This window comes from Oreochromis niloticus, linkage group LG3 (assembly GCF_001858045.2).
Source record: "Oreochromis niloticus isolate F11D_XX linkage group LG3, O_niloticus_UMD_NMBU, whole genome shotgun sequence".
Taxonomy (NCBI): domain Eukaryota; kingdom Metazoa; phylum Chordata; class Actinopteri; order Cichliformes; family Cichlidae; genus Oreochromis; species Oreochromis niloticus.
Genome location: NC_031967.2, coordinates 51,011,598 through 51,025,946, shown reverse-complemented (window position 1 = coordinate 51,025,946; position 14,349 = coordinate 51,011,598). Strand labels below are relative to the sequence as shown.

The following is a 14,349-nucleotide window of genomic DNA, read 5'->3' as shown; positions in this document are numbered from 1 at the left end:
TCTTGCTAATCCACGCACCACCATGCTGCCTCGTTCAGGTATGTAGGTGAGAATCAACTCTCAGGACTTACCACGATTCACTGATCACATTTACTCGATGGACCAATACATCATGTTCACCAGGGAAAAAGGTGTCAGGTTAGCCTTCTTGGACTGTGAGGCTTCCACGAGTGATGAGGGACATTTAAAAGTTGATGTGTACTATAAACTAACCCACACAGATAAGTATTTAAAGTTTGACCATTGGAGCACAAACTGTGTCATCGCACTACGACACAGAGCGAACACCATCCCCACAGAGAGGGCAGGGAAAATACAGAGATGAAGATTAATACATAGATGTCAGCGGTAAGATTTGTATTTTTACCTTTCTGTTTTGGAAAAACAGTGACATTGGCAGGTCCTGAAGCTGGAATGGAGACTTTCATGTTTACGCCGCTGAGGAAAGTACACACGTTAAAATCTTTTCACAAAAATTGGAAAGTATTAAAATGATTTTTAAGCTAGAGACATATTAAATACAGTCAATCAAATTCAAATTTTTATCATTGTCATATTTAGGTAACAATGGCACACAACTACTAACAATGAAAGTTTTAGGCTCAGTAGGCAGCAAAAATAGCTCGAGTTATAAACTACCAATCATTAAGCTTCAGACAACATAGAGAAGATATGGAACATTTTTCCAGGTAGCAAGCTACATAGTTCCCTCTCTAGCAAATATTAAAAAGTGAGGGGATTTATTTCATGTGTTTTGAAAGCATTTGCAAAGTAGCACTTAGTTTCCCTTGCATTAATTTTTTATTTTAGTAACTCCTGAAATTTAACACTACAGGTAATTCTCACCTCTGAAAAAGCTTCTCCATGGTTGTCAGGCTTGTTTTATGTCCTCCATTGTAGGTGCTGATCCTGGTGTCACAACTCATATTTGCTGGCTTATAGCAGAACCATGGCTCACCTGTACGTAAATCTGTGTAGTTGCACACAGGTTGGGTTGGACGTAAACATACGTTGCAGGTGGTTGTTCTAGTGAGCAAGCTCGAGCGGAACTGACTCTTGAAGTAGATCCTGTCGGGTTCTTCTATGTTCACCCTGCGCAGCTCTGTGACTGCCTCACTGGGATGAACCAGTGTCACCTGGTAGAACAAATAATCAAAGTTTCAAAATTTAGGAAGTGCATATAATATGGATCTGACACATGGTACTGTTAAATATTATTAAGCAAGCCAGAGCTTCATTGTGCTACAGCAAATGTGAAGTTGTTGATATAAATAGTCCCTGCAGGCCAGGATAGGTCTGAACCTTTGATCTGGCACCAGGAAGCACCTCGTCTCCTGACGTGTCACCTCTTATTCCTGTGACCATTAGCTTTCTGTTCTGAGGCTTCCCGCATCCTGGGGAGACTGCACGTCCATGAAGCCACGCACAACCTGAGCCACTTGCACACACCTGTAGGTCCTGTGCACCTTGACCCTGAAGGTGAGCCTGAGCCTGTTTCCCATTCCAGATGAGTTCAAGCCTCCCATATCTTTTGAGCCTGAGAGTCTCCACCTCCACTGCTCGTCATCTGCCCCCCCATTATTACAGAAATATTAGTCATCACAGAGTGGTGTGCTATTTTCTTAATCACTTATCTTTGCTCATACACTTCTTTTATTCTCTAGCTATCAACATAAAAATTGGCCCTTGACCACTAAGATACACACATTTTATTTTATTTTTTAGTTTTTTTTAATTTCTATTTTATTATTGCTAGTCTTATTTTTTAATTATTATTTTTTCTTTTTATTTCATTATCATTTCAGTTGATGCAACAATAAACTTCACAAATATGGGATAAATTAAGCATTCCTATCTTAAATCTGCTAGAAACTACAAAGACACAGATAAACTCTTAGTGACTCCAGCAACAACTCCAGTAACAATACAAATTAAAAGTTTTATCATCACCTCAACCTCTGCGCTTCCTTCCCAGAGTAAAGAGAATACAGCAGAGTAGGAACCATTGAGATGATCCACCACTTGTCCTGCAACACCAGCACCAAGGGTGGGGTTGTGCAGCCGGGCAAGTAAGACGTCTCCCCCATACTTCTTTGGACGGCCCATCAAGTCATGTATTTTGATCAGGGCCTCCAGTTTATCCCCTATTTGCCACTGTCCCTCTCTCTTCCTGGGGAGAATGGTGAAGGTGCTGTGGGCTGGATCGCTGCTGTTCATAAAAAGAGGTGATGGTAAAGATGGGGTTTCAGGCCAAGCAATGGACTCTAGCAGAAGTTGTTCTTCAAGAGTCTCCTCAGGGGACAGTGGTTTTAACTTGCAGAAGTTGTGATGTATGTCAACAGGTTGAGTTACAATGGCAGCTCTTGGGTAGGGGATGATGTAGGTGGTGTTTATTTTCTTCTGAAACTGGAAAAGGGAGATAGCATGGCAGTTATATAAATGCTTCAAACAAAAGAAGTCTGTGTTTAGTTTTAAACACAACATAATGAATGATTCGTCTCTACATGCCATTTCCTGCTTGCACTATCTTACTTGCAATGTATAATGCATGTCAGCTGAATTTTCCAGAGGAAACACCCGAGGGATTAATAAAGTTTTATCTAATCTAGCTCTTTATTCAATAGTCATTGAATCATTAAAGTACTACTTGTAATATATTGTGATGGAAATTTCTTTTACGCTTATATATTGATCATATGTTCTGACAATAGTATACATATAGGTATTAGTTGTGTATTAAGGATAGCATAATTGTCACGGTTCCGGGTCAGTTTCGACCCAGCATTTTGAGTTCCTTATGTTTTGGTTTATTTTTGCATTTTGGAGTGTTTTGGGGTTTCACTGGTGTTTTGATTATTTATGATAAATTATATTACTGTGGTTCTGGTTTAAGGTTTTGTTCGCAGGTTTTGTGTTCTCATGTTTTGTGTGGGTTTAGTTCTGTGTCTAGTCTGCGTCCTTGTGTAGTGATCTCTTGTTTCCTGTTTTATTGTGAAGGTCTGCGTCTCATGTAGGGCTGCCACAATTAGTCGACTAGTCACGATTACGTCGACTATCAAAATCGTCGACGACTGATTTAATAGTCGACGCGTCGTTTGAAGCTTTGTAAGATCACAAAAGACGCAGGAATAAGTAGTAGGATTTAAGAGTGTAATAACGGACTGAAACAGAAGATGGCAGCACTGCATGTACAAGGATGCCAGCTGCCGTTACACTCCGAAGAAGAAGAAGAAGCAGTGTCCCAGAATTCATAGCGCGGCCCTGCTCAGTTTTCAACAATGGCGGCAGCTAGTTAGTTTTAATATTACTCTTATTAATCTTTCTGGGTCACAAAATAAACGTTTAACATATTTTCAGGAGAGAATGTAGCTGTGTAAACCTCAAATATCTGCTCAGTTTATCAAGACACCGCATATTTTCAAAAGCGCTCCGACGTTTTCGGAGACGTCTGTTACCCACTAGCTCGATAGCTAGCCGGGGGCAAGGCTCACTAGAGCCCGTGAGAACACCGGACTCCCGGCAAATCGTTTTCTAACCCACCACCGTCTTTCGCTACTCAGGTTAAACATATATAAGTCACTTAGATAACTTAAAAATGTTATTGTTTGGCCTTTTTTTAGTATTTTATTTGTTCCTGAGTAAATCGGTTTGGCTGAGATTAAAGTTATAGTTTATACACGGCTGAATAAACGTCAAGCAGACAACTGATTATCAGAAGTGTGAGATGCTCGAGAATATACTCCGGTGTCCCGTTATATTTTAGATAGCAAGGAGTTTATTAAACTTTACCGAAACAATCTGTAAATCTCATTAAATTTAATAAACTATCATCTTGTCTTTATTTTTAGTTAGCACATACCCTAAACACTTAAAACTGTAAGCTAATGTTATATAAGAGCAGATGCTGCTGGTGCAATAAGCTGTACGTTTTACGTCCAATGGATGCATGATCCGATTAGTCGACTAATCGCAAAAATAATCGGTGACTAGTCGACTATCAAAATAATCGTTTGTGGCAGCCCTAGTCTCATGTGAGTGTATTCAGTTTTACCTCCCTTGTCTCTTCTCGTTAATTACTTCCAGCTGTGTCCCCCATCTGTGTGTAATCTCCCTGTGTTTCTCTGAGTGTATTTAAGTCGTGTCTTCTGGCATTGTAGTTGCTGGTCCGTCTGTGTATCTACCATTCATGTTTTTGCTCTGCTGTCCATCATCATTTACCTCTGCCCATCCTCCTTCATGTTCGTGTTCTGGTTCGTGTTTAGTGGTTTAGTTGTTCTCGGTTTAGATAGTCTGCCATCCCGTTTACCATTTTTCTATTTGTGTTTTGTGTTCGATAAACCACCTTCACACCTTTACAAGTGCCTGTGATTGGATCCTCCTTTATCATCTCCACACGGCTCACTCCACTCGCCGTGACAATATTATGTTTTTTCTACTTTATTCCACACAGATGTTTTTATGTGTGTATATGCATATGCCAATATACGCATATAGATATACATACATGCATGCATGTACGTGTGATGTGTATGAGCTCAAGTCGGTGTGGCCATCTTATGACACACCAGGATGTGTAAATGGGGGCTGGATAGTTAGTGAGTCTGTAGGCGTCCCCCCAGGTGGTCTGGGTGAAAACTATTATTGTATGTTAAAGAAACGTGGTATGATAGGTCAAAAAAGTACATTTAAAAAGGGGGGAGAGGGAGGGGGAAAAAGAGAGTGGTTTTCCTGAAAATGGTTTCCTCAGCAGCGGAATGCGGCTCGGGCAGTGGCTGAAGCAAAAACTCGGGTGTGGGAGGAGTTCGGAGAGGCCATGGAAAAAGACTTTCGGACTGCCTCGAAGAGATTCTGGCAAACCGTCAGGTGTCTCAGGAGGGGAAAGCGGTGCTCTACCTGCACTGTGTATAGTGCTGGCGGAGCGCTGCTGACGTCGACTGAGAAAATTGTCAGGCGGTGGAAGGAATACTTCGAGGACCTCCTTAATCCCACTGACACGTCTTCCGAGGAGGAAGCAGAGTCTGGGGATGAGGGGAATGACCCGCCAATTTCCGGGGGCGAGGTCACTGAGGCAGTTAAACAACTCCTTGGTGGCAGAGCCCCTGGTGTTGATGAGGTCCGCCCCGAGTTCCTGAAGGCTCTGGACGTTGTAGGGCTGTCCTGGTTGACACGCCTCTACAATGTTGCGTGGAGATCAGGGGCAGTACCCCTGGATTGGCAGACCGGGGTGGTGGTCCCCATCTTTAAGAGGGGAGACCGGAGGGTGTGTTCCAACTACAGGGGGAATCACACTCCTCAGCCTCCCTGGGAAAGTCTATGCCAGGGTGCTGGAAAGGAGAGTTCGTCCACTAGTCGAACCTCGGATACAGAATAGAATAGAATAGAATTAGAATAGAATTCAACTTTATTGTCATTGCACATGTCACAGGTACAGGGCAACGAAATGCAGTTTGCATCCATCCAGAAAGTGCTTTAGTCGTGATATAGATATATTACAATATATATATTAGCAATAATAGAAATGTGTAAGTATATTACAAAAATGGGTCTATTATGGTATGTTATAATGTACACAGTGTGAAGTATGTTATGAATATTCTATAACTATAAGTATGTACAGGCTGTAGTGAGTACAAGCTATGTACAGGCTATGAACAGGATATAAATATGAAATAAAAACTATACAGAAATCTGAGATATACAGTTATACAGAATGTGAACTATGTAAGTTATAAACAGTTGTGGGATTAAAAATTATCGTATGTACAGAATGATTATCTACACAGAACTATACAGTAGTGGTAAAGTGCTAGTGGTTGTGGGTGTGTGTATGTTCAGTCCATGAGTTTAACGTGGGTCAGATGTCAGGAGGCAGAGTTCAGGAGTCTGACAGCTGTAGGGAAGAAGCTGTTCCGGTACCTGGTGGTCTTAGTCCGGAGGCTCCTGTAGCGCCTCCAGGAGGGCAGTAGGGTGAAGAGTCTATGTGATGGGTGACTGGGGTCTTTGATGATTTTCCCAGCCCTTTTCAGACACCGCTTCCTGTAGATGTCCTTTATGGCAGGAAGTGGTGCTCCGGCGATGCGCTGGGCAGTTTTCACGACCCTCTGCAACGCCTTCCGGTCCGAGGCAGAGCAGTTCCCGTACCAGACTGTTATACAGTTGGTCAGGATGCTCTCGATGGTGCAGCGATAGAAGTTCACCAGGATGTCTGAGGACAGGTGGTTCTTCCTCAGAGTCCCCAAGAAGAAGAGGCGCTGGTGAGCCTTCTTGACCAGCTTGGAGCAGTTGGTCATCCAGATGAGATCCTCGGAGATGTGGACTCCCAGGAACTTGAAGCTGCTCACACGCTCCACAGCCATCCCCTTAATGTGGATGGGTGGATGTGGGTCAGCATTCCTCCTGTAGTCCACGATGAGCTCCTTAGTCTTCTTGGTGTTAAGCAGCAGGTTGTTTGTGTCGCACCACTCAGCCAGACGATCCACCTCCTCCCTGTAGGCGGCCTCATCGTTGTCACTGATGAGGCCAATCACCGTGGTGTCATCTGCAAACTTAATGATGGTGTTGGAACCATCAGCAGGTCTGCAGTCGTGGGTGAAGAGGGAGTAGAGGAAAGGGCTCATCACACAGCCTTGTGGTACACCGGTGTTCATTGTGATTGTTGATGAGCAGCGGTTATCCAGTCGGACATGTTGGGGGCGGTTGGTCAGGAAGTCCAGTAACCATTTGCAGATGAGGGAACTGATGCACAGGAGGAACAATGCGGTTTTCGTCCTGGTCGCGGAACACTGGACCAGCTCTTTATCCTCTCAAGGATACTTGAGGGTGCATGGGAGTTTGCCCAACCAGTCTACATGTGTTTTGTGGACTTGGAGAAGGCATTCGACCGTGTCCCTCGGGGTGTCCTGTGGGAGGTGTTGCGGGAGTATGGGGTGTCTGGCCCATTGCTACGGGCCATTCGATCCCTATACAACCGTTGCAAGAGTTTGGTTCGCATTGCCGGCAATAAGTCGGACTTGTTCCCGGTGGGTGATGGGCTCCGCCAGGGCTGCCCTTTGTCACCAGTTCTGTTCATAATTTTTATGGACAGGATTTCTAGGCGCAGCCAAGTGGCGGAGGGCTTTCGCTTCGGTGGCCTCAGAATCTCATCTCTGCTTTTTGCGGATGATGTGGTTCTGTTGGCTTCATCAGGTGAAGGCCTCCAGCTCGCACTGGAACGGTTCGCAGCCGAGTGTGAAGCAGCGGGAATGAGGATCAGCACCTCCAAATCTGAGGCCATGGTTCTCAGCCGGAAAAGGGTGGAGTGCCCACTCCGGGTCGGGGATGAGTTCCTGCCCCAAGTGGAGGAGTTCAAGTATCTCGGGGTCTTGTTCGCGAGTGATGGGAGAAGGGAGCCGGAGATCGACAGACGGATTGGTGCTGCGGCTGCAGTGATGCGAACGCTGCACCGGTCTGTCGTGGTGAAGAGGGAGCTGAGTGTAAAAGCGAAGCTCTCAATTTACCGGTCGATCTACGTCCCTACCCTCACCTATGGCCACGAGCTGTGGATAGTGACCGAAAGAACGAGATCGCGGATACAAGCGGCAGAAATGAGCTTCCTCCGAAGGGTGGCTGGCCTCTCCCTTAGAGATAGGGTGAGAAGTTCGGCCATCCGGGAGGGGCTCAGAGTAGAGCCGCTGCTCCTCCACATCGAAAGGAGCCAGTTGAGGTGGTTCGGGCATCTGACAAGGATGCCTCCTGGGCGCCTCCTGGGTGAGGTGTTCCGGGCATGTCCCACCGGGAGGAGGCCCCGGGGCAGACCCAGGACACGCTGGAGAGATTATATCTCTCGGCTGGCCTGGGAACGCCTTGGTGTTCCCCCGGATAAGCTGGAGGAGGTGGCTGGGGAGAGGGAGGTCTGGGCTTCTCTGCTTAGGCTGCTGCCCCCACGACCCGGCCTCGGATAAAGCGGATGAAGATGGATGGATGGATGGTTTCCTCAGCGTGAACCGATTTAAAAAGGTGGAAGAGCAGTTGGGGGTGGAAGAAAAAGAGATATTTGTAACTAGGGCAGGGCGATATGGCAAAAAAATATTTATCACGATATTGATTTGAAAATTTGCAATAACGATATAACTGACGATATAATTGACGCAAAACAAAATACAACTCTACAACTTTTTTAGTGGAAAACAACCCCATCAATTTGTTTTTGTTTAAACAAGCAGCTGTTTATTTTAACGTGCATTACAGCCACACAAAATTCAACAGTGGTTATCCTGTTATATACATGGTTATCCATAATCATGTATATCCACAAAACTTAAGAGGTGCTTTGCAACAAAAGTGCAGTGTGCAAAATCAATAAGTCAAATAATAATATTGCACAAACTCTTGAGGAAAAACAAAACAAACAAAAACATAAATAAATTATGCTACTGCTCCTGGAAGTTTTTCTACATTTCAAGTTTTAAGATTCTTTGTCAGAAACACTAACATGTTCACAGATGCGGGCTTAAGGGAGGACCTTTGACAAGTTACAATATTTCCACCTGTGCTGAACAACCTTTCAGATGCAGAGCTAGTTGCTGAAATGCAGAGGTATTTCCTAGCTAATCTGCTGATGTGGGGAAAGTTTACTGTGTGAACTTTCCACCACGAAAGAGGATCACACTCACTGTCTGCTGGTGGACTATTCACATAACTGCTCAGTTCAGATGATAACCTCTCTGCAGTTACCTCTATCTTGCCACTAACTAGTCCCTTCAAAAAACTCCCGAGACTCTTCTTTTGCTTTTTAACAGCTCCCTGACTTGTTTGGTCACCAGTAGGTGTATGAGATGTTTCTGAAAAACCTGTGGCTGTGCTACCCTGGTGTGGGACAAGATGCTCTAGTTCACTCATGACTTGAACTTTGATGGCTTCGCTTTCGCTCTCACTGAAATATTATGTATGAAACCGTGGATCAAGGAAAGAAGCCATGTTAACAAGCCTCTCTGTGACACTGTCTTTGTAGCTTTTGTTCATGTAGTCAAGTATTGCTGTTTTGATGTCTTTGGTCAGCTCAGTGTCACCTTCTTTTACTTTTAACATGTCATTGTTAAACATCTGAAGAACAGGCTTAACACATGAAATGGTTACATACTCTTCAGCAGAGAAAGCATCTGTAAACTCTAGGAGTGGACTCAATGCAGTGCTGACCGAGTCAAGTACTTCAATGTCTTGCCATGTCAACATGAGGTGCCTTGTGGTTTTATCAGCAGCTAAAACCTGTGTTATAGCTTTTTCTTGTTTCAGCAGCCGTTGGATCATTCTCTGCTTTGAACTCCAATGAGTGCAACATTCAGTTATGAGTTTGTGTTCTGGTAGGCCCAGTTCCTTTTGGGCAGCCTGCAGAGCTCGCTGGCGCTTCCAGCTGTGGCCAAAAGCAGCAACAATCTTCTTTCCCACTCCAACTGTTCGTTCGATCCTTGGGTCCTTCACACTTCTTTCTAAAAGACATACATTTAAAAGGAAACACAGTTCATTACTCAACAGCAATATTAATGCGGTGTGGAATGTGTGACATTTAAGTTTTATGTATAACACACACAATTATTTACACACACACACACACACACACACACACACACACACACACACACACACACACAATTATTTACACACACAAAGATAGATACACACATATACACACACACATACAAAGATAGACAGATAGACAGATAGATATCTTGCAGTACAACTACCCACATTCATTTAAACTAATACAATAAGTTCTTAATCTGACGTTATAATTAACTTACCTATTGCAAAAAAAAAAAAAACAACTTACCTATTGCAATGTGCAGGCGATGTCCGAAGCATGAAAGTCTGGTCCAGTTGTTGAGTGCGACGGCTTTCACAATGTTGGCCCCGTTGTCTGTCGTCACACACACTTGTTTTTCCTCCTGAAGATTCCACGAGCTGAGGAACTCTTTTAAGACTCTGGCTATATTTTCCCCAGTATGGTCCTCGGGGAAAAAACATGTTTCAAGGCACTTGTTTTGTAGCTTCCAGCAGGGGCGATTCTAGGACCAGAGCTTTGGGGGTGCTGAGCACCCAGAGAGCTGCCCAGCCAGGCAAGATAATCTTTACTCATCACGATGAGATGTCTTCCCTGTCTCTGTCAGTCCCTGCATCCTTAAATGTCTCCAGTTGTCCTGAGTTCTCTCTGACTGTCTCCTTGGTGCATTTAAACCCCTGTTCCTCCCTGTCCTCATCGTCTGTTGTCTTCATCTCCGTTATCAGTCATCATAATTTTACCATCTCTGTGCAAGTCTGCAAATTTCTTTATTAAATCATAAGATTCTTAAATTCATCAAGTCTCTCTCTGCCTGGGTCCTCGTCACAAAACATGACATCAGTGTTTTGTACATTTTAACACAATTTAATCCCCACATTTGTGAAAGAAAAGCAAAACACTTTTTTAAAAGTCTGTAACAAAACCATAAAATCTGATAAAGGTTATTTAAATGCTGCAAAAGAAGAATGGACTGGAATTAAAAAAATACATATCCTAACCTTAATTACTGGGGGAGAATAATGAATGATGCTCATAGTGAGTAAGAAGTAAACTGAGAGCATTTTTTGGCCAGAGATTCACTTTTAATGTGTATGTATAATATAATACAGATACATAAAAATAAACTCCAAAAATAGAGTCCTTGAAATGTACAAATGTACAAAATATTGATAGAAAAATTATAAAAATGGAGGCAACTTTGCCTATGGTACAATGTATACAATGTATGAAAAGATCTGTACTGCAGATACTACTATGGATCTGCAGATTTTTTCTTTTATTTTAACCTATGTCGCCTCACCTTGAGGTTGGCAAATCTGTCTATCACTTTTTGGTAGTCAACTCTCTCAAGCAGTTTAACGGTTTCTGTTTTGCCTGTCACTATTCCCTGTCTGTTTCCTTACCTGGTTCTTCCTGACCTTATACTTTCGTTCCCCTCTTTCCTCCTCTCTCCCTCAAAAGGCAAATAACCAAACCACATGTACATCTAATAAAAGATATAAATATTGAAACACTCAACATTATCCTTTATTGGCGGATCATTTGTTCTTACACTTTTACCTGAATGTTGCTCCTGGGTTTAATATCAGCACATGTGACAAAATAACCAGCTTCTCTCATTCCAGTTCAAACAGAAGCTACGGACAATTTTAAGTTTTAGATTTTAAACAGGCTATATAAATTTCAATGGGAGCAACAGGACGGTCAAATGTTGCTGATTTTACTACAGAGCAGGACAGATTGTACGGTAGCAAACATGGTCAGAAAACACGTTTTCAACACACCAGGTTACCTGGGTGTAATGTTTTTCAGCTAAAAAGAAACATGCTCTGACTCCTAACTATATAAAGAGTAACTGAAGGTTAAATGCAGCTAACACGTCCTGTTTTAAGGCAGGCACTCACACGTCAGCTCCGCTGCGTCTCAGCCACCATCGCTCTGGCAGAAATGACGCTAGAGCCAGAGCAGGGGAGAGGGGAGCTGGAACAAACCATTTGGGGGGGGGCCTTATCTATACTTTTGTTGTTAAAATGTTCCGTCTCAATTAAGTACTGTATGCTTTTTATATTTTTAGTAGTGTGCCACACAAACAGCAAATATTGTCAAAAAAACTAAGAAGTCTTTGGGGGTGCTTTGATTCATTTTGGGGGTGCTTCAGCACCCCCAAAAATGGGCTAAAATCACCCCTGGCTTCCAGTCTTTGTCCACATAATGTATTGTGAGGCTCATGTAGGGGTCTGATGTTCAGCTTGACCACATGTCCGTGGTGGACGCAAAAAACTCCACCAAAGATAACGCATTTGACACCTCAGTGCAGATCTCTTCATATAAAGCAGGCAAGGCGACTTTAGAGAAGTATTTCTTTGTGGGTAGCTTGTAGCGTGGATCAAACGTTTTAAGCATCTTTTAAAAGCCTTCTCTTTCCACACTCTGAATAGGCATCATATCCCTGGCTAAACAATGTGTCACTGCATTAATTAGTTCCCCCCAGCGTTTGTTACTTTTGTCATAAGGCATGCAGCTATTTAAAGCTACGTCGATTGTTTGTTGAGTCATCTTCTTTGGTCTCACCACCTCGCTAGTTGAAGCGGACAACTCTTCACGTGCTTTAACGGCTTTTTTGTACTCCGAGTAGTGCTTCTGCTTCAAATGATAAAATAGGTTTGTAGTGTTTCCTCCCTTCGCCACGATGGCCTGCTTGCACGTTCTACAAAAAAAATTGTGCTTTGGTGGGTATCTGATGGACGAAAACCAAACCACTTCCACACCACCGAAGTTGCACCATTTTTACTGACCAATTCTGGTTCACCCGCTTCATTCAAAGATGCGCTTTCGTCCGTGTCATCCTCCATTTCCGCCATACTTTTTCTGCACAGTGTGTATGAGCGTATGAAAACAAAGGCACTGCACATGCGCATTTTGCCCACATTCTATCGCGATATTTCATTTTCCTATCGTTGCCGAACTTTATACCGGTATTACCGTGAACGGTATAATATGGCCCAGCCCTATTTGTAACCAACGTGACATCATGAGATTTAAGAGAAACAAAACAATAAACAAAATGACTAGCCATAGAGATCATGGGGCCCTCTGTTTCATGAAATATTTTCACCATTCTTACTGTTTTACTTCATCATAAAAGTACCACGTAATTAGTTGCATCAGTTTGACATTTCAGAAAATACTAAGTGTCTAGTCTGCGTCTTTATGAATGTCATGCTTTCTGTTTTATTTTGATATGCGCTTGTACCGGAACCGGATGTAAGTCCCAAAAAACTGAATTGTAGAACTGAAACTGAAATTATTCGAGAGCTGAATTGGACAAAATGCAGTTTCAAAGCAAATCAATTCATTTTCAAAATATAAAATTCAATTTCAATTTAGTGATGATCATTTTGAAACCATAAATTCAATTTCAAATTAGACTAATTCAAATTCAGTTTTCAAAAGCTTTCATTCAAGTTACAATTCAGATTCAATCCGAGCAATTCAAATTCAAATTTAACTTATTCAAATTCAGTTTCTGATGGCACAGATTTCTGCCCATAGTTTTGCTTTCCCCTGTCTCACTATAGCTGTGTCCCAATACAGCGACCGCATGCTTCGTAGTACGTAGTTGGGCTTCATTTTTGTACTGAGCAGTCATTTTAAGATTAGTTAGTAAATAACAATTAGCGAATGTTGTTCATGATACTAAAGTCATCTCACTTTGGTAATGTAAATATAATATGGCCAATATTAAAGTTATTATTATGATATATTACAGCAGTGAGCTTGTACTCTGTGTTAAATACTGAGCTTCAAAAAAGATTCAAGTTCCAGTTATTTAAATTTCCTATCACCTTAAATCTTCACTCAAAGAAAAGTATCTTTGACAGTGTATCTATAAATGTATTATACATAAGAGACAAATATTGTTCGTTTAATATGTTGGCATTACTAAATTTGGCTCAGTGCTTACATATATGTGTAAAAAGGAAATGTACGAGCTGTGATAAATGTTTCTGATAAATGCAGAGTAGACTGATATATTAAATATTCCTTTATTGGGTGAGAAAATCAGACCATGTCATAACTGCTTTAAGTCATACAGAATAGATATCAGAGCCTTAAACAGGCTGACTTCTGCTAAATGGGTCAAACTTGGCAGAAAGTATACAAACACAGAACATCCTCATAGAATATCATGTAACACCATAATAATGGATTGGATTTATAAAGTGCTTTTCAAGACCCTCAAAGCGCTTTACAATTCCACTATTCATTCACTCTCATTCAAACACACGTTAAAGTCCGTCTGGCTCGACACCATCGAACAGAGGCAGCAATATAACATAGCTAACATTAACAGTGCGGTGAATCCTGCTTGTGCCGTGATATTCAGGACTGCAAACCAAGCAGCATCACTGACTTTCAGCTTGTTGTGTTTGTGGATATATGACTGACTTTAATTATCCATAAAATCATCACATTCTCTGTAAGATTAAGATCAGGTCAACTAGTAAACAGCGTATATTTTAAAGTAAAGGCTTTAAAACCAAGTTAACACTGAAACTACAAACATCGCTAATGTCACATAACTTTGCTGACATGTGGCCAACAGTAATGTTTTAATGTTCTTCATTATTAAACATTGGCACATAAATAAGTGACATAATACTCAGTACTTACTTTTGAAAATTGATCGTAAATTCAACTGGAAGCCAGTATTAGGAGGCCAGAACTGGAGTAATATGTTCAAATTTTCTTTTACCAGTTAAAAATGGTGCAGCAGCATTCTACACCAGTTGCAGGCCTGACATAGCACCCTG

The 14,349-nt window shown here is 42.2% G+C and overlaps 1 protein-coding gene across 3 annotated transcripts in view; it reads right to left on the bottom strand.

Moving 5' to 3' along the window:
* LOC102082963 (NXPE family member 3) overlaps positions 1 to 14,349 on the bottom strand; it is a 35,215-nt gene that overhangs the window by 6,336 nt on the left and 14,530 nt on the right. The window contains exons 2-4 of one of the 3 annotated variants that reach the window (XM_019360261.2): positions 1,951 to 2,406; positions 847 to 1,136; positions 368 to 438 (exon numbers count right to left, since the gene is read on the bottom strand). In XM_019360261.2, the coding sequence (XP_019215806.1) occupies positions 368 to 438; positions 847 to 1,136; positions 1,951 to 2,406 (817 nt within the window). The remainder of the gene's footprint in view (positions 1 to 367; positions 439 to 846; positions 1,137 to 1,950; positions 2,407 to 14,349) is intronic. The other 2 variants (XM_019360262.2, XM_025905930.1) reach the window with 2 other exon arrangements.